The sequence below is a fragment of the Chrysemys picta genome, chromosome 9 (genome assembly GCF_011386835.1).
Source record: "Chrysemys picta bellii isolate R12L10 chromosome 9, ASM1138683v2, whole genome shotgun sequence".
Taxonomy (NCBI): Eukaryota; Metazoa; Chordata; order Testudines; family Emydidae; genus Chrysemys; species Chrysemys picta.
The window spans coordinates 17,806,870-17,830,463 of NC_088799.1; the positions used below are offsets into that span (position 1 = coordinate 17,806,870).

A 23,594-nucleotide genomic window follows, 5' to 3' on the forward strand; every position below is an offset into this window, starting at 1 on the left:
CAGGTCCCAGGGGCCCCTGCGGCTGCGGGCTGGTTCCGGACAACGCCTGGTGTGTGGTAACAGCGGCGGACGCTTCCTTCTCGGCAGGGACTTCCGGCGCGGTAGCGGAGCCCACTGAAGAGCGTTAAAGTCCCCGAGGGGAGGGGGGGAGGTAAGGTACCGGACTGTGTATGCCCCCTTTTCGGAGGGTGGGGAGGAGGCGCTCGGTTCCCACGGGCCGGCAGGGTCACTAGTGTCTTTTCCTAGGGCCTGGTGATTCCCTCGCGGCTACGCTGCGTTAGGGGCGTAGGACGCTTTGGAGAATGCGGGCCCCGGCTGAGGGCCTCACTCAGAGGGGCTGTGGGTCTCCGGCGGGGCGGGGGCGGTCTCTGGGGCCTGGCAGTTCAGGAGCCGCTGTGGGGGAGGGGCTGGTAATGCCCTAGGATGGGGGAGGGGTCTGGGATCCCAGGGGTGGGGGCGGGCATCTCCCCGCCCCGGCAAACAGCAGTAGGCGGAGGGGGTCAGCCAGCGGCTGGCAGGTGTACAGCCAGACCCGGGCCCTGAGAGGCTGCCCTTCGGCCCTATCGCAAGGCTTCACCTCTGCCTCCCCTCTGCGTGCCGGAGGCCAAGGGGCTAGTGATGCTGTGTGGCTATTTCCCCTCCCCCCACATTTTGAGACCTCTTTAAGGGGGCCTGATTTTCGGATTTAGCAGTTTCTGAATGGCAAGTTGGGCACCTTCCCTCACTTGTGAAAATCTTGGCCTGGGTGTGTATCTTGTGTGTCCTTGGCATGTAATATTTTAAAAGGGGGGGTTGGTTTGATTTACAAATGTAGATTTTATAAAATGTTTATTAAATCTAATGATGGGAGTCATTCATAACTTCTTTTTCGTAGTCTTTGTAACTCCAGTCTTGCAGTAGTGTGCATGAGAAGCAGAAAGTGAAACTGACCTATTTGTTATCCAAGTTGAATAAAATGCAAAAAGTAAACAGCATAAATGCTGATGTGTTTTTCCAGTTTAATAATTGAAGAGGAACTTAAGGAAATTTTAAAACAAATAGTTTGTAACCTGGCTGTCCCTTTAAACAGCACATCTGACTGTCGAGGCTGGTTGACTTCCCTCCTCCAGCCTAACAGTATCAGGGCCAAGCCTCTGTGTTGCTTCCGTATCACAGGAAATAAGCTCACCTGAAGAAGAGCTGTGTGCGGCTTAAAAGCTTGTTTCTCTCACCAGCTAAAATTGGTCCAATAAAAGATATCAGAGGGGTAGCCAGGTTAGTTTGTATCCACAAAAACGAGGAGTCCGGTGGCACCTTAAAGACTAACACATTTATTTGAGCATAAGCATGGTATCTGAAGAAGTGGGTTTTTTACCCATGAAAGCTTATGCCCAAATAAATGTGTAAGTCTTTAAGGTGCCACCGGACTCCTCATCGTTTCCATAAAAGATAACCACCTTGTCTAAGCCTCACAATATCAATTTACTTGGTGGGTTGTGGTATCATTGAGTTTAGTTTTAATTATGATTTCTAAAATATATGCTGCATTTTAATTTCTAGAACATCTGATTAAATCACTGGGATAGAAACAATAGGGAGAACTTGATAAAGGAACTGATGAGTACTGTCACCTTCACCATGTTCCTTACTGTGGTTGCATTGCATCCATGCCGATAATTTGTTGCTTGACTAAATAGTGGTGGAGTGATCTTTGCTAATTCTTTTAGGTTTTGTAATCATTTTAATTTGGTTAGGTACAAAAATTGGAGCCCAATTTAAGATGGCTTTCTTGTGTAAGTGAGAGGTAGAGATAAACACAGCCCATTTTTAATATATCTGCCTTTTGACTGTCTGAGGTGCTAATCTCACATTGAAGTTCACTATTTCAAAATGTATGGAGATGGGAGTGAATTGCAAAACGGATGAGATTCAGAACAGTTTTAATGAAGCTGACTGGTAGATTTTCATGTTTCCTGTAAATTGTTCGCACAACTTCTTAAATGGTGGCACTCAGCCACATTCACAACAGTGAAGTGTACCTAACTTCCAATATGCAGTTGCATTTTTATCACAAGTAAACCCAATTATAATTATAATTACTTGTATATATGTTTTCTATATAAATGTCTCTATAATAATGTCTGAAAGGTTATAAAATACCCGATTGTTTTTTTTGTCAGTTTTGCTATACACATACAACTTTTTGGGAATAGCTTATTGCCATGCAGTTTCTCAAGTATAGCCGCTGCTTAGGTGGCTCTTTATTTTTGGAAAGTGTTTGGGCAAGCCAGTTTTGAAACTTTAACGGGGTATTATTTCACTTTCTGATAACATTCTTTTAGTCCCCTGATAAATGAAACTGCTTGGTGTGTGAGGCAGGGGAGGCCAGAATCTATACAAATGAGTGCATATTCCGTTTTTATTTTATGTTTGCCCAGTTAGACTGGCAAAGTTACAGTGGTTTAACTTTTATTGATCTCATCAGGTTTATAATGACAGGTTTCAGAGTAGCAGCCGTGTTAGTCTGTATCCACAAAAAGAGCAGGAGTACTTGTGGCACCTCAGAGACTAACAAATTTATTAGAGTATAAGCTTTCATGGGCTACAGCCGAAAGCTTATGTTCTAATAAATTTGTTAGTCTCTAAGGTGCCACAAGTACTCCTGTTCTTTTTTCAGGTTTATAATGTCATTCAGTGGTCATTTGCTCTACCTAAACTAAATTTTCATTCAATAAAAGAAAAGATCCTTCAAAAGTGAACTGATCATTAGGCTTGTCACAATTTTTCCTAAAACAAATAAACAAAAAAATTGTTTAGTATAGTGGTTTATATTTTGTTCAGAGCTGGTTAATTATTTAGAAACTTAAATAAAGTTACTTTACTCATAAAGTTGGAACATGATTAAAACAAACCACATTTTACTATTTTTCATCAAATCGCAAACATTGCCACCTGTCTTCACTTGGTGACTGAATCAAGCTCTTCTTGTTAGGAAATTTCTGATTACTCTGCAGATAAAAATAGGTAAGGACCAAACTGCCTGATTCCATGAATGCAGGATAGGATCTAGTCAGGACAAATGCTAATTTTTTTTTAGTTTAGTTTAGGCCAGTTGCAGTCTGATGTACTAGGGATGTTGGGGGTTCATTGTTCCTCACCTGACCTTTTTTGAACCTTTATCTTTTTTCTGTCTAGAGAAAGTGAGAAAGAACTTGCTGCAGATTAGCAGTGCTTCCAATCGTCAGGGTAGGATGGTGGCTTCTCTGAGGAAATTGTTATGCAGCGTCTGCTCAAGAAAGCAACACTTGACATTGGGAATCTACTATATTATTGTCTGATGTCTAATCTTCCATTTTTGGAAAATATTATAGAGAAGGTTATGGTGAGACAATTCTGAGTACCTAGATGCCTCAGATGATCTTGACCTGAGACTGCACTGGTGGTATTGGGAGAACTCCTGCTGGTGATAGATGAAGATTTGTCTGCATGTTGATTAATACGTGCTGCTTTTGATACAGTTAATCATGAGGAGTTGATGAGATATAGCCTCATTTTTTTCTGGATTTTTCTAAAAAGTGATGTCAGGCAACTGCTTTTCCATACCCCAGGGTGCTGTCATGTAGAATTCCACAGGGTTCTAACCTATCTTCCCACTTGGGAAGATTATTGAGGCGGTGTATGGTATGTTGTGTTTTCAGTACGCTGATGACATACAGCTCTAAACTGCCGCTGCTTAGCTTAATGTTTGGAGCATGGATGAAAATAAGCTGCTGAAGTTCAATCAGGGTAAGACCAAGGCAATGCTGGTAATTTGAGGGAAGCGGCCAGAAGACAATTCAAAAAGTATCATGTCTCTCTTACTGAGAATTGAGATATTCTGTTTGTTAGTAGATCTTGCAAACTGGAGTTGATGGTAACAATGTTTAGGAATCAGAGGGGTAGCCTGTTAGTCTGGATCTGTAAACAGCAACAAAGAGTCCTGTGGCACCTCATAGACTAACACATGTATTGGAGCATAAGCTTTTGTGGGTGAATACCCACTTCGTCACTAATACCCACTAATTTAATGTTTAGGAAGACATTTCCCCTCCATCTTTGCTTAGCTATGAGTTGGACCATTTTGTTTGGCTATGGACCTTGCTACTGTAATCCATGCCTTTGTCACTTTAAGGTTACAGTTTTGCTATACATGGGGTTACCTTTTAAGATGCACTGAACACTGTCAACTAGCAGGATGCAGCAACCTGAGTCTCAAGTGGTGTATCTTGTATGGAACACATGACATCAGTGCTTTGTGATATGCACTGAATTCTTCTTGATTTTCAGGTGGAGTTTAAGGTGTTGGTTTGGTGCTTGTGTTGACACTCCTCTGTATAAAGGAGTGGGAGCTGGGACAGACATTTTTTTGTGAGGAGCTCTCAGTTTTGGAGCACGCCTTTTTTCCCCCTTCCCTTTAGCCCTGCAGTCTGAATAACTTCATTTTGTTAATCTTCAAGGTATGCTGTAATGCCTCTCTAGTTATCCAGGATTTTGGGGTGGGAGCAGCACAATAAAGGCAGCTGTTTGCGATGTTATTGTTAGGACTTGATTTTTGTTGTTGTAGTAGGCTATTTTCCTGGTTTTGGAGTAAGGATAACCTGCTGATTTTACTTCTGACTTGACTGTATGTTTAATTTTTGGCAAATTCACCTACGGATTAGAATAGTTGTGTTTGTATAGATATAGATGTATGTGTGCTTATATGTATAATAAGAATATATAGTAAGGTCCACTGTGGAGGCAATGTTCTAAGTTTTTTGTAAATTCAAACAAAAAAGAATCTGAACTCTGTTGGAAATCTAGAATTTCCATGAGCTTCATGGTAGCTGTGCTTGTCACTGAAGTGGGTTCCCAGGGTGTGCCAGAGATTTCCCATCCTACTTCATTTCCATTATTATGAGCCGTAGACCACCACTACCACCACATATACTACATGCGTTGTCCTGTGAATCCTCATTACCATTCTAAGTACTTGTCCTTTTAGATGGGCATAGGTAATCCCTAAGTGACTTCTTAGATTCTTTGTCTACTCTTTTTTGGGAATAGGAAGCTCTACTTGGGTTAGGTTTTTTATTTTATTTTAGGGAGGCTGGGATTACTGGTTTAAATGTAATTGTGGAAAAGCTTTTATCAAGACAGTCTTGTAGCATATCCTGAATATGATCACTGTCTGGGTTATTCTAATATCCTCTGGAAGTTTGTTCCTCAGCTAAATCCCCTCAACTGGGAGTGCCTTATCTCCTATTCACCTGCTTGATTCTGTGCTTTGTGATCTTCATTGTACCAGAGGAATGTAGCTCTCTTGGTTGCTCATGAACACGGAGATAGTCTCTACTGTAGCTGAGATCTGATCCATTAACAACTTTAAAAGTTAGAATCAAGTCTTTGAACTGGCAGCAGAAGCAGATTGAGTCAGTAGAGGGACTGGAATACAGGCTTGAATGCACACTGGTTTAATGCTTGGAGGAGGCAGACATCTGGAGTCTTTGTACTGTTTTCACATTCAGCATCTGGAAATTGCACTGTATGTATCCTGTTCATCCTCTACATATGTGTTGCGAGTCCCTTTCTTTAGATATAATTGAGATCCTCCTTTACCCCATACACGGTATATGCATTGGCTATGCAGCACAGCTTACACTTAAGCGTGAGCATGCATTCTCCATGCAAAAAGCCAGTGGTGAGCTGGTTTGAATGCAGTGTGCTTGTCAACCTTCCTTGTGTCTCAGGCAGTCTACAACTGCCAGCTTCTGCTTGCCATTTCCCTCAGATCAGTCACTAAGGCCCACTTCTACACTACAAAGTTTTGTTGCCCACAGTTGTGTTGGTCAGGGGGCAACCTCATCTCCTAGCTGACACAGTTATATTGGCAAATACTCTGGTGTAGAGATAGCTATGCTGACAGAAGAGATTAAACACATTTTCAGATGATGTCCCTCCTAAAAATAATAGTTATTTAATATAAAATGTTGCATGATCCTGCATTAATAAGATTTTATAACACAAAAGTAAGGCATGCAAAGTTAGGTGATAAAGGCGGTATGCAACGATTCTGCAATGAATAGCATTGAGATTCTTACTGTCATTCTGTAGTCAAGCTTTCCTGTTGGAATATTAAGAGAGAGATATAGATAGATAGAAAACGTTATTGTTATATCAACACCCATATTCTAAAACAGTTAACATGCAGCCCTAATTAACTTTGAAATGGGGTTATCATGGTTGATAGAAACCAGAATATGAGACAAAGTGACAGATGAGTAAGAAAAATGGACTGATCCATTGACCTGTAATAAGACCATTAAAGAATGAATTCCCTTACTTAATTCTATATTTAAAAATCCCTTAATATTTGTTACAGATTTGATGTTTGAATAAAACACCCTTTCTCAGATAAATCCTGAAGTTGGATAATATGGTACAGGTATTTAGTTCTATCATGTGGGTTTCTCATGAACCAGATAAAGTAGAGATATGAGTATTTCCCTTTCAATACAGTGCTCAGATGCAGATCTCCAAGTTAGATGGGTTGGGTAGGGTGGAGAACTTCTAAGTACCAGATTCAGTTACCGGAACAACTATTTTCCATTGAGCTAACATAGTTGCTGACACACCCTGAGTAGGAACAAGACATAAGATTTCTGTTTATTTAAAGGCAAGATGTCATGTTGAGAACTGAGCTAGTCAGAGGAAGCCTGTAATAATGATTGATTGTATCTTTTAATGAGTGATTATTAGGATTCTATTGAAAATGAAACTAGATACATAGGTGTATAGATTAAAATTTGATTGTATGTTTGTATTTCTATTATTTATAGTAATTGTACATCTTTAAATATGTATTGCCATTTCAGGTCTATAATACATATCACTTTAAAAGTATGCATTTTACATATGTGAATTATATTGTTATTAAAAATCTTATGTTTCTGCTCACTAGCAGTGGTGAGAGCTTCCAATGTGAACACTATAAGGGAAGAATTAATTCTTTCTCCTTTTCAGTACTTTTTTCAATAAAAGTTGTGTATGAGAACTTGAGATAAAGCTGTAGCCTTTCCAGTAGTGCCTTGCTTATCAAAACAAATTCTTGGATGGGCTACAGTGACTTAAAATTTTAGAACTTCATTAAGTACAAATCCCATTCACTGAGGGATTCTTTTCTTGTGAACGTAATTTTTTTTTCTCTAATTATCATGCTACTTGAAACCGTTTGTAGTAACTTTTCATCTGAAAATTGTGGCAGTAGGTCAGTGTTTATAATATGTATTTTCCCTTCCCTCACAGGGCAATTTATATTTCAAGTCCTTTAAGTATTCTTGCACAACGAGGAAAAAGAAGAACCACTTCAGTGAATGAGGAGTCTTTGCTTTTATAGCATTTTTCTTGAGAAGTGGATCTTTGAATGAGGATGACAATGGAAGAGATGAAGAATGAAGCAGAGACCACTTCTATGGTTTCCATGCCACTCTATGCTGTTATGTATCCTGTTTTTAATGAGGTAAGCTATGTTGTCCTGTTCATAGTGTAATACTCTGTTCTGACTTGGAGGTACCTAAAACCAAAAGGCAAGTGGCACACTAATACATGCTGTTTGCCTTGATATGCAAGGATGTCCTACCAGGCCCTCAAGTCCAACGTTTACCATACATTCTTTTTTTGTATTTCTTCATCCTTCTTATCCTTGAAAGCCATCAGCAACCTTTAATATAATTTTCAACAATTTGTTTTTTTTCTTTTTTGCCCTTTTTTTTTCTTTCTTTTCCTTAACTCTGGTTTTTCAGAGAGAAGGAGGACCTTGAGAGAGAGAGAGATCAGGCTGCAAGTATAAAAAACGTAAATTTAAAGTAGCAGTTGATTTCTCCCCTCCCCCTCCAGTTTTAGAAATGAGGAAAGAGTAGGATGCAACCTGTCCGTGTAAAGTAATACCTATTTTAGAGAATACTGTTCCATTGGGACAAATATTTCAATGCCTCAGTTTGTGACTTGGGAAGTAAAGATGGGATTTAACAGCAAAATATAATTTTAAATTAAAAGAAAATGATCTTGTGGTGCTAGAAATCTGTGCATTTTGTGGTACTCGAAGCAAAGCTGAACACCTAAATGGTTTGATTACTGCTTATAAAATTAGATTTTTTGCTATGTTTAAGTGGTGGGAACCTGAAATAGATAGTGGTAATCAGTTTCATGACTGATCACTGTAGTGCAGGGGTGGCCAACCTGTGGCTCCAGAGCCACTTGCGACTCTTCAGAAGTTAATATGTGGCTCCTTGCATAGACACCGACTCCAGGGCTGGAACTACAGGTGCCAATTTTCTAATGTGCTGGGAGGTGCTCACTGCTCAACCCCTGCCTCTGCCACATGCCCTTCCCCCAAGGCCCTGTCCCTTCCCACCCCCTCCCCCAAGCCTGCCCTGCCCTCCCTCCTCTCCTCACCCCCCCAGAGTCTACTGCAGGCCGTGTGAGGGAGTGGGAAGGGACAGGGCCTTGCGGGAGGGGAAGGTCACGGGGAGGGAGGGGAGGCGCTGATCAGCAGGGCTGCTGGCAGGCAGGAGGAGGGGGGAGCGGATGGGGGCTGCTGACATGACTGTGGCTCTTTGGCAATGTACATTGGTAAATACAGGCTCCTTCTCAGGCACAGGTTGGCCACCCCTGCTGTAGTACATCACGGATCTTTTAATCAGAGTAAAATTTTAAAACTGTGTGTGGAAAATGGTGGATGAACAGACACTTTCCTGTAAGATCAGAGTAGAAATAGCAGGTAATTCATGGATCACTTCAGTTGTTTCATATTCAAGATGTGCCTTAAGGTCACTGTATTGACAGCAAAGGTTATCTGCAAATGTTGCATAGGTGGGAAATTTAACTCTGAATACAGGGCTAATCCAGAAATGTGGCAAAGTGAGTGCTGAATTATCAAAGTTAGACATACTTTCTAGTCCATCAGTAACTAGGCAGGGTATTAAACTGCAGCTATTAAAGTTAAAAACACTAACTTCTGTAGAATCAGAGAAATTCCATTCAGGAGTATTAAAAGAATTGGCCAAGGAACTCTTTGATTTTTAATAAATCTTGTATCATTAACTTTATTCCAGTTCTCTAGAACTTCCCTAAAGTCATAACGATATTTTAAAAGGTTATATGGCATTCCTGGGTAACGAGGCCAGTTAGGATGACATTGATCCCAGGCAGAATCATAGGCTGATATGGGACAATCAGTAAAGAAATAAAGGGTAGTAGCATAAATAATGCTAATCAACATGGTTTATGGAAAAGAGGTCTTGTTGGATAAACTTAGTATTTATTGATGTGATCACAAATGTGATTGATAATGTACTTTCCCTTCTTTGACTTAGTTCCATGTGGTATTCTGATTTTTTTTTTTTAAAGAAAAAGAAGCACCATTCAAAATTAATGAAGCCCATATTCAATAGATTGAAAATTGGTTAACTGATTGTAAACTAAATGGGGAATTGTCATCTCAGGGATATGGTGTTTCTAGTGGAGTCCTGCAATGATCTGTTTTGAATCATTACTAATTAGTATCTTTATCGATGATCTAGAAAAAAGGATAAAATCATTACTGGTAAAATTTGTAGGTGACACACAAATTGGAGTGAAAAATGAGATAGAAACAGATCAGTTATATGGACTGACCTGGATCACTTGGAAAGGTGGGCCCATTTGAACATTTGTTTTAATACAGCCCAATGCAAGGTTATAAATCTAAGAACATAGGTCTTACAGGATGGGAGACTATTCTGGAATGTAGCTACACTGAAAAGAACTTAGTGGTCATGGTAGATGACAGTTGAATGAGTTCCCAGTGTGATACTGTAGCTAAGAGGATGAACATGATCCTTGAAGGCTTAATGAGGGAAAGAGAGATGTGATATATAACCTCTGTACATGGTATTAGTGAGACTTGGTGGAATACTATGTCCAATTCTGGAGTCCACGCTTGAAAAAGGATATTGAAAAATTGGGAGGGTTCAGAAGAAAGCTACAAGGAAGATTTGAGAGCTCAAAACATGCCTTAAATAATAATAATATATGGAGATATACCTATCTCATAGAACTGGAAGGGACCCTGAAAGGTCATCGAGTCCAGCCCCCTGCCTTCACTAGCAGGACCAAGTACTGATTTTGCCCCAGATCCTTAAGTGGCCCCCTCAAGGATTGAACTCACAACGCTGGGTTTAGCAGGCCACTTCTCAAACCACTGAGCTATCCCTCCCCCCCCCTCCCCCCCCCCCCCATGAGGCTTAATAAGGTCAGCCTTTTTAATTTATCCAAGGTTATGAAGTGACATGAACACAGTCTATAAATACCTATAGGAGAAGAGATCCAGCAGTAGGGGAAGCCCTTTAATCTAGCAGAAACAGGAATGATGAGATCCAATGATTGGACTCTGAAGCTAGATAAATTCAAACTAAAAATAAGAAGCAAATTTTTAACTTCGAGGCTAATTATTTTGTAACAATTCACCTAGGGAATGCGATGGATAAATATCTTAATGTATTCTGTAGCTCAAACAGAAGATACAGGTTTGATGCAGAAGCTATTGGTAGAAGTTCTTTGGGCCTATCTTATGTAGGAGGTCAGACAAGTTTATCATAATGCTCCCTGTTGGCCTCAAAATCTGTGAAAGCAGATGTTGTCGCAACAATTAAACTGGCTAAAATGTAAAACTGGTGAGTGTATGTATTTGTCCTGTGACTCTATGGTCTCAATTAATGGTAAGGCTTATCTTGTTGAGGGAATAATGATCCTAGGAGAATGTTAACACTGGTAGAAATAAATATAGACAACACACATGCACAAATTGAAACTTAGAAAAAACAAACAACAAAAAACTTGTTACTGGCATGAGTAATTTGAGTTTAGTTCTTTTTGCTGCTTCTTAAAGTTCTAGTTTGAATAAGATGAAAAGGACTAACATTTTCCTTGGCATAGTTTACCCTAGAAGATTAAGTATTATGCATATTCCTGCTACTGCATGATACACTTTGTAGTCTTCATGCGTATGCTGAATTTTGTCAGTCCTTTGTGATAATTGTTCACAATTCAAAATGAATTTTTACACTCTGCAAGTTCCTAAGACAGCAATATGTGCTAATACTTAATTTTGTTTTAAATAACAATATGCAACCCAGTCTTACTGATTTGACATATCCCATTATCTTCCCAGTATGGACCGGATTCAGCTGAGGTGATGTCCTTGAGGTTGGCAGTAAACTTGCTTTATACAAAGTGAATATTTTATTTTTATAAAGGCCCAATTAAAACATTTTGGATGATAATTTTAATCTAAAATGTAACTTCCTATATTGTAAGATTAATGTTAGTTCTGAACTGAGACCTCTTTTCCCCAATCTGGGCCATGTCTCTTCCTGCAAATACTGGCAGTAATTTAGACTTGTTCATGGGGCTCTGGGTTTTGGTCAAACTCCTTCTGTCTTTGGGTCAAATTCTCTGAGTTCAGGAGCACACAGTGGAGAATCAACACTCCTGCCTTATCCATTAGCATTACAGGTTTTAAAGCTTATTTTGGGACCACAGTGAGCAAAATCTTCTCTTCTCAGTGGTTGGATTTCCAAGCCTCTGTCCCTCAATTGAGACCACCCACTGAGTGCCTCTTGTTTGTTCTGTCCTTCCTCATTATGGCAGAAAAGGCCAAACAGAAGCTCAAAGGTAACTACTGACATTTCTTGTTCTGATGAAATTCATGTTACTAATGATTCTAAACTTTCATTGCAGCTAGAGCGAGTAAATCTATCTGCAGCTCAGACCCTGAGAGCAGCTTTTATTAAGGTGAGAAACTAATAAAGAATGATTAAAAGTGGTGTGTGTCACTCAAAAACACTATAAATAAATGTTTGAAACACAGTTTAAAAGAAATGTGTTTTCAGCTTTATTGCTCTATTTTCCCTTTGTGCCATCTTGTTTTAGAAGCAGTATTTGGTAAGAATCAAGTGGCCTACAAGGAGAGTACCCAGCTTCCACTTCTTTGGAAAGGCTAATGGATTGGGCTGTCTCAAACTTGTATGATTGGTTTTAAAAGTTTGTGTTATTCTGTACTGGACTCATGGGGGAGATGGAGTTATTTTGTGTAATTGCTAAATGTACTGATATTAAGCACTTTTGATAGTAAAAACCTTAGAAGATGCTTGTAAAAATCATCATTAGTATAGACTTACTGTCAACTGCTACTTCACATTAAATGAACAGTAGGAGATGGGTGGATTGTAGGTTCTGAACACTCTGCTCATTGCCTAAGACAGACAAACTCTGTCTCCAGTAAATCATTTCAGTGGAAATTCTGCAAGGAGCCTCTTGAGTTTTCCTTCTTCTCTGTATGTAGTTCTCTTCTCCCCCCAACCCCCACAAAAGTCAGGAGGTAAACTGGCTCTAGGCTAGTTAATTTTACTGCTTTTATAGATTATACAGATGAAATCTTGCCTGGGATAAGGAGGAAAAACAATGTTGAAACTTAAAACAAATTCCTTGTGTGGTAGGCCTGAGATTCTGTGCTGTGCCTCTAAGGGTATGTCTGCACTGCACACTAAGCCTGGGCTCTGACTTAAGCCCCACTTCTGCCCACACCCAAATCAGTCTGACTTGGGTCAGCAAGCACTCAGGACCGGAGTCCTAGAAACCTGCTAGGGCAGGGGTGGGCAAACTTTTTGGCCTGAGGGCCACATCTGGGTATGGAAATTGCATGGTGGGCCATGAATGCTCACAAAATTGGGGCTGAGGGCTCTGGCTGGGTGTGCGGGCTCTGAGGTGGGGCCAGGGATGAGGGGTTTGGGGTACAGGAGGGGACTAGGGATGGAGCAGAGAAGTTTGGAGTATGGGAGGGGGCTCTGGGCTGAGGCAGGGGTTTGTGGTGTGGGAGGGGGCACGAGTTCCAGGATGGAGCCAGAAATGCAGGAAGTTCATTACCTTCTTGAAATTCCAACTCTGCGGTTGGGCTTGGTCTTAAATGCATTAATCAAACTATTAATACACGAGCATAATTTAAATTTGATAGAATCAGGGGCACATTTCCTTAGCTAGCTTCTGCAAACTAGGTGTTAGATCCTTCTGAACATAGATTAAGATTCTGTTTCTGGTGTCATCATATTGTGCTGAAATATAAGAGGAACTGTTGGTGAGTCACATCACTTGCATCTCAAGCACCTGGTGCCTACGTAGATTATAAATAGTACTTGATTTCTGCTCTAAAACACTGATATCTAGTGGCCTAAAGACCAGTTTTCATCAATGAGACAACTTTTATTGCAGTACAGTTTTCATTGTTGCCTTGGTTTGACTTCATTGAAGTTAAGCTGCTCTCTCACTGGGGCTGTAGATGTATTTTGGAATGACATTCTGGAATTTCCTGATTAAACAAGTATGTATATGGAGAGGGGAAATTGCAGTGTTTATAGTGGAGGCATTAAACTACAAACACTTCTGGGCAGGGCCTTTCTGTCTTTTCTGTAAATAACTATATATGTTATGTAGTGCTAAATAAAACCATAGCAATAAGCAGTCAAATCGATTTGTGTGCGGACAGAAGAGGGTCTTGAGACACAGCCTGGGCTTAGTGTGCAGTGTAGACATACCCTTAGAGGCACAGCACATTGTTACAATACCATTGCTATTGCTTGTTAGCAGCAAATATATCATGAAAGTATTATCTCAAAAAATACAACTGAATAGTGAGATACTTCACTTGATATAGGGCTTAGAATGTGCTCTGCTTTACAAAATGCTGTTGGCGGTCCCTTGTAATTGGCAATCATTTAAAAAATATACAGTGGAAGTAATAGCATTTGATAAGTCTCTATTTATACCGACTATCCTGAGAAATCTAATTCATATTCTCTAAAGAGTCCATTCTGTGAGGATTTTCACTTCAGAGTCTTAGCTCTTTAATGTGAGACTGGTAGTTCACTAGCTTTTAAAGTTCTCTGATCCTGTGGGTAGCAGTAACAAGGTAGAGCATGAACTAGGTACTCTATGGAGTATAAAAGCTGCCCTCCAAATGTTCCAATCAGTTTCTTCTTGACCATGGTTGGAGAAGGAGCTCCTTACAGGACACTGGCCTTGAGCTGGTCATTTTTCCACCTTTTCATGGGATCCCAACAATGTCTTATTGGCTGTCCACCTGCAGTAACCCTGACTTTCAGCCAGGTCTGATATGGTGGTTGTATTTTTGAAGCCTTTTCATCAGGTGATTTGATACCTTTTTTAAAAAAAAATTCTTGGTGCCAGGAGTCACTGGCATTTTTTTGGTGTTCTAACATGCATTTTTTTCTTTTGGTCAGAGCCTCAGCACTACTTCAGCATTCTCTACTAAATGTACAATGCTCCAGTGTCAGCATTGTTCTCTGTTTATCAGCACTTGAGTCTAGATGCTCTGGCATCAGATTTGTTAGGCATCTCAACGCCTTCCATCTCAACGCCTTGTTCTATACCTGTTTCAGCACTTGTTCTATTTATATTGGTTCAGTGCTTTCCTCAATGCCCTTAAAGGCACAATGTACTGGTGCTTCTTTTTTCTTTATTTTAAGTAAGGCCTCTGAGAAAGGAAGATGGATCATGGGTTCCAACCTTGTTAGTGCACGACAGACCAATGTCAAAAAGCTAGTGACCATGTCTGTTTGCTCTGACTTCCTCTGAGTCAGCCCTGATGTACAGAAGGCCCACATATGTCTGTAGATGTCACGTAAAACGCTAAAGAAATAACGGGAGTACCTTCAGGCTCTCTTTGAGGCATTCCCTAGGAGACTCTTTGAGTCCAGTACTGAGGTTGGTCCAGAATGCTTTGAAGAGTAAAATCCTCAAAGCTAAAGCCCATCAGCCAAGTCTATTGAGTACTGAGATTCAGTGCCAGCATTGCCAATGTTGATGCAGACTTGGCTTCATCTTGTAAACCTATTAGGGTAGCTTTAATACCAAAGTGCTCTGTCTCCTCACCAGCAAACCTGAGGATTACAACTGCACGCAAGGGTCCCAAAAAACAAAAACAAAACAAAACCGTTAAGATGTAACCATGAAAATCTTGCAAGATGATGGATTCAGAGAAACAGTATTACAGCGAAATAATCTTTTTTTCCCCTCTGTGTTCCAGTCTAAAAGCTTTCCAGGTATTTTTTCTTGAGTTCTAATTAAATCCAAGCTGGTATATGAGTACAAAGCTATGAACTCTGATACTGGAATGGAGTTTTGGATAAGAAGTTTTCACTTACTATCAGTGCAGTATAGTGCAACATGCTGTTGTGAGACTCAAACATGACATGACTGGAATAAAATCAGACAGTAGAGATATACTGTCCATGTAATTCAAAAACTAAGAGGAGGAAGTCATCAGTGAAGGTGGATGGAATAATTTGGTAGATGGATGGAAAAAATTAAATCCAAATGTATGACAGGAAAACATTATGACAGTTGACTTGTATAATAAGAAAATAGTACATATCTAGGCTGCTGGTGAGAGAACTGAGTTCAAAATAAAACTGATAATTTAACAGTATATAGAGACCTTTTATTGATTACATGGATAAAAATAGAATTAATATTTTATGCTTACAACAACAATTTAGTGTAAAAACATCTCTAATTTTTTGTTTCACCTTTTTAGGGGGTTCTGCTTTGTGTTTACTTTGTTTCTTAGGACTATGTTCTTGTAAGATGTTTGAATATTATGTGGTAATGATTTTGAAAATATTTTAAACAAAAGATTTATTTTGGATTTATATTTAAGACATGTGGGAGAGTGAAATATAGTGTTCAACCCAAGGGGTAATAACGTTTTTGTGTTTAGTGCAACTAAATGAATATTTACATTTAAGGATTATTGAATTTAAATAACAAAATCTTTTTATAAAGGGAATATATTGTAATAGTAGGTGGTAGGGACTAAAGTAAACATGAGTAGTGGAAAATAATTAAAATACAAGAAGGAGCAATAGCCATGTATGAAGCCAGTTATTGGATTATGCAGATCTGTTGTAACACCTGCAAAGAGTGTCATCTTCTGTTACTGACACTCCATTAGAAGAAACACTGAAGCATTTGAAAAGCTATGAAAAAGTAATACTGGTGATATGTGAGAGTTATGAGGACAAATTGAAAATCACAATATCTGTATAATCTGAAAAAAATATAGTTGAGAGGAATTAAGTAGAAATATATAAAATGTCTTCTCGCCTGCTACGTCAATATAATTTTAATGTTTTCAATTTTTATTCAGAGGGTAAAACCAGGTAAAGGGGGAGTGTGAGATACCCATAAATACTTTTCATGGAAATGGGTGAAACGACTTATTGGGGAAAAATTGCTGATGCAAAAACTCTTCAGTAGTTCAAGAAACATTGATGCGATCGTGGAAGAATACTTTACAAAGTGGTCTGCTGTTATGAGTCTATTCAACTTCTCTAGTCCCTAATAATTTGATCTTGTATGTACAATCTGTTGTCCCATTGAAATCTAGCTTTATGCTTTAAAATGTCACTCAAGTCCTAAATATTTCTTAATCAAAATGTTCTTTATAATATAGGCTGAAAAAGAAAATCCAGGTCTCACACAAGACATCATTATGAAAATTCTGGAGAAAAAAAGCGTAGAAGTGAACTTTACGGAGTCTCTTCTGCGTATGGCCGCAGATGATGTAGAAGGTATTTATCGTCTCTGGGAATGGGAGGTGGGAATTGCATTTAAACCCATGTTCTCTGATATTGATGGGTATAAGCCTACCTTTTGATGCTGTTTTTCAGAGACAAATGTTACATTAAATCTGAAAATTAGCATAGAAAATCTGTCAGTTTTATTTTTCGGGACAGATTTCATTTTAGTGAGCGTTTTTTTTACAAATCCTGTTTCAATATAGTAAAAACCCTATTATAATGAGCACTTATGGTGGCATGGGTATTTTATTGGACATAGTAATTTAACTTTCATATTTATTATACTCTGTAATTCTAAAAGCATAATTTACCTCTGCAGTGAAAAGGATAAATTATTAGAATGTACAGTGCATGTTATTCACTCAGTATAGCATGAAATCTGTCTTTTCTACAAGTTAGGAGGCAAAATGTTCTTTCTAATATGGTGGGGGGTTTTCCCCATAGAACCAGGAATTCACTGTAAGAGGGTTTCACTCCGTTTGGTAAATTTTTTTCATACTGTATTAGATTAGCACAATGCAGTCATTCCGTTCAGTGGATCTTCCCTGCATTATGTTTTTTGTAAATTACATTAAAATAATGAATTTTTGGATTTTTTGAATTGAGTGGATAAAATCAAGTAAAGGCATTTATAACAAACAGACTGTGCTTCTATCAGTATAGAAATCCATTGCACATGCATAATGCTGGTCTGTGTACCTCTTTTAAAATAGAACTTTGAAGTACTGATGGAACTTTATGAATAGCAATATCCACAGTGTCACTAGAAATATACTTGAGGGTTAAGTAATAATTTCTTGTTTTTTTTGTTTTTTTTTGGCCCATCAGAGTATATGATTGAAAGGCCAGAGCCAGAATTCCAAGACCTAAATGAAAAGGCACGAGCACTTAAACAGATTCTCAGTAAGATTCCCGATGAGATCAACGATAGAGTGAGATTTCTTCAGACAATCAAGTAAGTGCTGCATTCTGTATTTATCTGCAGATCAAGCTAGAAGCCTTGACTTGGATATTAAGATATTATTATATGTGTTTTAGTGATGTGATATGGTACTTTCAGTGCTTCTTGAGCTTTTGGCAGTACTGTGTTCCTCTGGAGGAATGGACCAGCCTGTTCAGAGAGCATGACTGGTGCCTGGCTCTATCTATTGCCAACTGGAAGCAGGAGTTGGGGAGCATACATTGCATCTCTTCGTAGCATGTGGAAGAAGTGCTGGTGCATTAAGATACTTTGTACTACTTTTGCTTGTGCTGCACTTGTTTTGTGGCTAAATAGGACTTTGGTTGTAGTTTGACTTTTCATGATCATGCTTGTACATTAAAAAATAGTTCTGTTGTAATGTGTGATAAATACCTTTACAATATTCCACTTACGCATAGAGACTGTGCGTCATAGAAGTAAAATATAAATCACAGTACTAATAAATATAGCACAGGATTGATTATGTAGGTAGTAAATAATTGCATGAGACTAACAGTGTTACTACCATGACATTGATTTGTTCTGTGGTCTTAGGCAAGTCACTCATCTGTTGTGTGGATAAGTTAGTTAATGTCCATGAAATATTATTATAATAATAATAATGCTATATGTGCTAACAGTTTGTTAACTTAGTACAAGATGCAGCTTATTTGAGAATGGTTGAATCTATAGTTACATGGTTTGCTTAATATGATGATATAATGCTATTTAATTTGTACACTTTATATTTCAATTACTTGCTTTTTGGGTTTTTTTAATGGGGATTTTGAATGCACAGATGGGGCAATGCTGGCTGGTGAGAGATTTTAGAGGGGTTTGTGTAATACATAATGTATAAATCTTACAACTGAATTTTATTGGTTTTGAGGCTTTCCATACATGTTGTAATATCATGTATCCAGGTAAATGTACTATTGTATCTAAATGTCAATAGTTTTATCTTCCCTGACACCAACACAACTTACTATAGTATATGTGTACGTAGTGGATACTGATGGATGAAGGGGTAAAATTTTCTTAATGCTGATTGGCTTATATATGCCCATGTTTGTACTGCTACTTTTAAGTCCTTTTGTACTGTACTGGCTGAAAACTCCTGGCTTTATAAACAGCATTGGCTTACTATATTGGTTAACCATTCTCAATTTCTATTTCCATTACATATGTGGGTTTCATTTGTTTTTCCCAAGTGCTTATCTTACAGTCTGGCAGTCTTCACTTTTCGAGCTTGACATTTCAATAAAAGGGTTGAGGCAGTGCCTTTGCTTTTTATAAAAGGGGGTGAGGGTGAAGGAAGACATGTTCGTGTCCCAAAAATACAGCAAGCTTGGGTTTGCTTGAAATTCACAAGCTAAGGGGAACAGTTATATAACTGAAAACAGCTAATGATAAACATGAAACAAAAAGGGTCAGACAAAGATGTCATATCTATGCAAAAACTCAATCTTGATTAGTTGGGCTACTTTCAATGAACTCTGGATTCACTGTTCTGGACTGATACAGTGATACAAAGTGTCAGCGATTTCTCAAGCAGGAAATAGCCTGTAGCACTCTATCAGAAGAGTACCTAGATCTCTGCATTCTACTCAGTGACTAGGAAATGGGATTATAAACATCCTGAAATGCAATTTTTAATTTTGGTAAGATAGTAGTGAAATTGCATATAGAGTGTAATTTTAGGTATTTTATATAATGGTGTTTATAAAACAGTGCACACTATTTTAGAGTTTTGATATAAAGAAAATGGTACAACACAGTAACTACTCTCTTCTGACCACTCTTAGTACAATAAGAGAGATGCTAGCTGTTCTTGTTTCAAATTGATTTTAAATCCTGCAAAACTAGATACTGTTGTACACATTAGTCCTATGTGTGGGTTAGTGGCATCAAATTGCTTTCAAAGGGACTGGATGTAAACATTTTCTGCTTAGTTTAATTTTTTTTGGTGTGATTGGGATTCCTTGTAGCTTGCCCAAACTGTTTTGAGCCCCTTGGTATCCTAAGTATAAGGTACATAATGGTTGATTTTTTTTCATATTTGGAACAAGCATTAAGGATCTAATTCTGCTATTAGATCCATACACGCAACTACCCCTTAAATTGCTAGGAGCTGTTTGTGCATACTGAAGACACAGTTTGATTCTTACTGTTAAAACAAGTGAGTATATAGTATTGTTTAACATAGGTTTCCATATTATTGAGCAGATGCTAGCTTTCAGAGTATAAGGAGCACATTAAACTTAATTTGGATTTAAGTACTATATAATCTGATTAGTTCTTTGCATTTGATCTTGCTGCATCATATCTACATTATTTCTATAAAATACTTTAAAAATAAGTATCAAATATGATTTTTTCCTGGAAGTTATTAAAATTCAGCATTAAATTAGGCTAACTTAAAATGTTATGTGTGTTTTTGTTTGTTTGTTTGTTTTTTTATCAAATAGGGACATCGCCAGTGCAATAAAAGAACTTCTTGACACAGTAAATAATGTCTTCAAGAAATATCAATACCAGAACCGGAGGGTATGTGAATTAAGATTTGCATGTAGTATTGTATTATTACTGCTACATATAAATATGAAAGATCTTTCGTTCTTATAGTGTAAGGGTCAGTGGTAGAATTTAGCTAGTCATTTAGTGAGTCAGAAGGAAGTGTACATGAAAAGAAAAGATAAAGCAGTGTAACCAATTCAAATCTGTCACTAAGGCCGTGTACTTTTTTTCTATTTATTTCTTCCAGTATGCATGGGTTTTTAATATGTATAGATGTGTCAGTGTTGTATAATTTTAAAAATATTATATTAAAGTATAATGTGTCATTTTCTGGAAATGTCTGACAAGAAACTTAAATTCCATTATCACTTACCTTTTCATTTCAAAATGTTTTGAATTCCTGGATCTGCATGGCTTTAATTCAATCTTTTTGTTTTTGCTCCCTAGTCCTTTGTAGCTTGTTACTGATTAGTTACTATAAGTATGTTGTTCTGTAAAGGTATTGAATGAGACTTTTTTTTATTTAATTGTGGATTTGTATATTTTTAGGCACTTGAGCACCAAAAGAAAGAGTTTGTAAAATACTCCAAAAGTTTCAGTGATACTCTGAAAACCTATTTTAAAGATGGAAAGTAAGTATGCTTTTGAATGCAGCTTCACAACAATAAATGTGTGTGTTCCCTTTTATGTGGTGGTAAATTACTTGGGCTCTCATGGCCGTGGCATTTGTCTATCTTCATTTCTCCGTGTGTCTGTAAAGGGAGAATAAACCCATGAATACTTAAACATCAAGACAAAGTAATCAGGTGTGTAATTTTGAATATTGTGATTCACTTTCTATAGTATATGTAGCTATGAGAACAGGACAATAGTAAGGTAAGTCAACTAAAAATCTGCACAGATGTTTAATGTTTATAACTGGTGGTTTGTGAATGGCAGTTTGAATATAGATGTCTACATTTTTTTATGTGCCTTCTAATTTTTCATCTTTAAAAAAATAAAAATAAAATAAAAGGGCATTTCATCAAGGTTCATGTCTTTTTGTGTTTTGGAATCCACTTGTGCCATGGTATTTCACTGTCACTTACTGTTATGGAAGATCCGATTTCATAGTCTAATACATGTCTTGGAGGAAGGCAGAATCTGCAGCCTACTGGTATTGCTTGTCTGTCTCCATGCAGGAGAGCCGGCTTTCATTTTCCATTCCATTGTGTCAAAGTCAACAAAGGCTGAGAGCATTGTGGAGACATTGCACCATTATATGAGGGATATTGTCCTCAAACCACAAGTGATCACCTCCCCTGCTCCCTTTGAAATCAATGGTAGAAATGCCAAAATGATGCAGGACCCTGATAGTTTACATTTAGAAAATTTCCTTCATACTGCAATGTCTCAAAGTACTTTTCAGATAATATAAGCACCAGTTAGATGTAGTCAGCAGACCAATAGGAGAAGAGGAGAAATTTTGGTCAACGACATAGCAGCAAATTTCTACAGTTGATTAGATCGTATAGAGATATCGAGATGTGTTTGGCCAATATTTATCTCATAATACACATTGACACAAGTGCATGGAATCTTTAATATTCATGCAGAGTCCACAATATGTTTCATGCCAGAGCTGAAAGATATTTGTGGTGAACTATATGGTGTTTCAACTACCTTAGGAGGAAGGGGAGAATCACTCTTGGTATTCCATTGTGGTTGCAGGGAATCTTTGTATTTGAACCAGATGCTAAGAGTGGCATTGACAGTATTCCCCCAAAACGTCTGTCACCAGCCTGAAGATGGTGACTGCAGTGCAGGGCCTTGAAGTTTGAGGGTTAAAAGTGTAGTTCTGAATAGAATCGTTCTTAAGTCTGTACTAGGAACGTGAAGAACACCAACAAACTGGATAAATAGCAATCTTCCTATAATAATCAGACATCAGTCAGGAGATATAAATAAGATGCAGCAATCTGCTAATGATTGTATTCAGCTTTGAAAGGGTCTTCTAGTATAGGAATACGCCATAATATGCATGGTAAAATACATTTGAAAGTAACAGGTTTACACAAGTGATAGAAGGGCAAAATTAGCGTGGGAAACTAGAAACCTGGAATGATGATGATTAACAAAAGCTATCAGACCAAACACAAACACACACTAATAATTTACACTTCTGTGGTGCCTTTCATCTGATAATCTTAAAGCATGGAAGAGCTAGTGCTAGGATTTGGAGAGTCTGAAAAATACTGCATCAGATCCCATCTGAGACTTGAATTACTGACTATGTTGGGATGGAAGAAGTGATATAACCTGCATAACTGGCCATGGCCCAAAGCAAGACTTTTGAAAAGACACCAGAAAAAGTGCAACAATAAAGCAAACAAAATGACAGCAGTCTGACAAGTATGGATTAGGGAGGTGAAAAATCCCATCTGTGTTGACCTCATTCTTGGTCTTTTTTTAAGTTAAAGATAACTGAGCAATGCGGAAGCAACACAGTATAGTTGCCCTGTTGCATGGGGATGAGGGAGAAAATGGCAAATTAGTCAACATCCACTCCTGTTAACTTCAGCCGGACTTGTAAGTGCTCTCCACTTCTGAAAATAAGGCCTTTAATGACCACTGTTCCACTCTTCTCTAGCTAGCTTTGGGTTTTTAAACTAAATTTTCAGGAGCCAGGAGCCAAAAGTATTGAAGATCCTACCATCAGTTGCTAGTGTTCTTTGCACGGGTAAGGCATGCAAGACTGTGATACCTAGTCACCAGCTGTAAATTGAATGGAGGCTGCTATACTGCAAAACATCTGAATGTGCTTCACTGTGAGGTTTTGCTGAGCCAGGATGCATGTAGTTATCCAGATTTGGTACTAAAATTTATTGCATAAGCATTTTAAAGCAGTCTATATTTGTCTGAAACTGTTCTTGGTATTGAAATATGTTTTTCTCTTATAACAGGGCAATAAATGTGTTCGTAAGTGCCAACCGACTAATTCATCAAACCAACTTGATACTCCAAACCTTCAAAACTGTGGCCTGAAAACTGTATATGTTGAGAGTTGTACTTTTCAATGGTGGATAGGATACCTTTATATGTAAATTTTAAAGTTTTGACTGTATAAATTATCAGTCCCTCTTGAAGGGACCTAATGCAGGATTTCGAATGGGATTATTGCCATCTTACACCATATTTTTGTAAAACGTAGCTTAATCATAATCTCACGATGAAGATTTTGCATCACTCTTTGCTATTATCATTCTTTTCAGAATTATAAGCCAAAAGAATTTACGCCTTAATGTGTCATTATGTAACATTCCTTATAAGAATTGTAAATATTTGGTGTTCTATTTCTGACATTTTAACTTGAAAGCGAAAAACTGCAAGACTATGTATTTAACAATATTGGTGGCAAATATTCAATAAATAGTTTACATCTGTTA

The 23,594-nt window shown here is 38.1% G+C and overlaps 1 protein-coding gene across 3 annotated transcripts; it reads left to right on the forward strand.

Moving 5' to 3' along the window:
• Nucleotides 1-2: 2 nt before the first annotated feature.
• On the forward strand, nt 3-23,594 carry PDCD10 (programmed cell death 10). Of its 3 annotated transcripts, none has more exons than XM_005299220.5 (8): nt 3-151; nt 7,303-7,516; nt 11,776-11,829; nt 16,565-16,682; nt 17,520-17,646; nt 20,121-20,199; nt 20,719-20,801; nt 23,112-23,594. In XM_005299220.5, exons 2-8 carry the CDS (start codon nt 7,421-7,423, stop codon nt 23,191-23,193), a joined length of 639 nt encoding a protein of 212 aa, XP_005299277.1. In that variant the 5' UTR covers nt 3-151; nt 7,303-7,420; the 3' UTR covers nt 23,194-23,594. The 3 variants fall into 3 exon arrangements, with proteins under 3 accessions (XP_005299277.1, XP_065413894.1, XP_005299278.1); XM_065557822.1 differs by having other exon boundaries at nt 26-156; XM_005299221.5 differs by having other exon boundaries at nt 86-745.

Bases quoted from the DNA above. Each gene is read 5' to 3' on its own strand.
- PDCD10 (XM_005299220.5), top strand. From the start codon at position 7,421: ATGAGGATGACAATGGAAGAGATGAAGAATGAAGCAGAGACCACTTCT. The intron at 7,517-11,775 runs GTAAGCTATGTT...CTTTCATTGCAG, and splicing joins TGTATCCTGTTTTTAATGAG to CTAGAGCGAGTAAATCTATC. The intron at 17,647-20,120 runs GTAAGTGCTGCA...TTTATCAAATAG, and splicing joins AGATTTCTTCAGACAATCAA to GGACATCGCCAGTGCAATAA.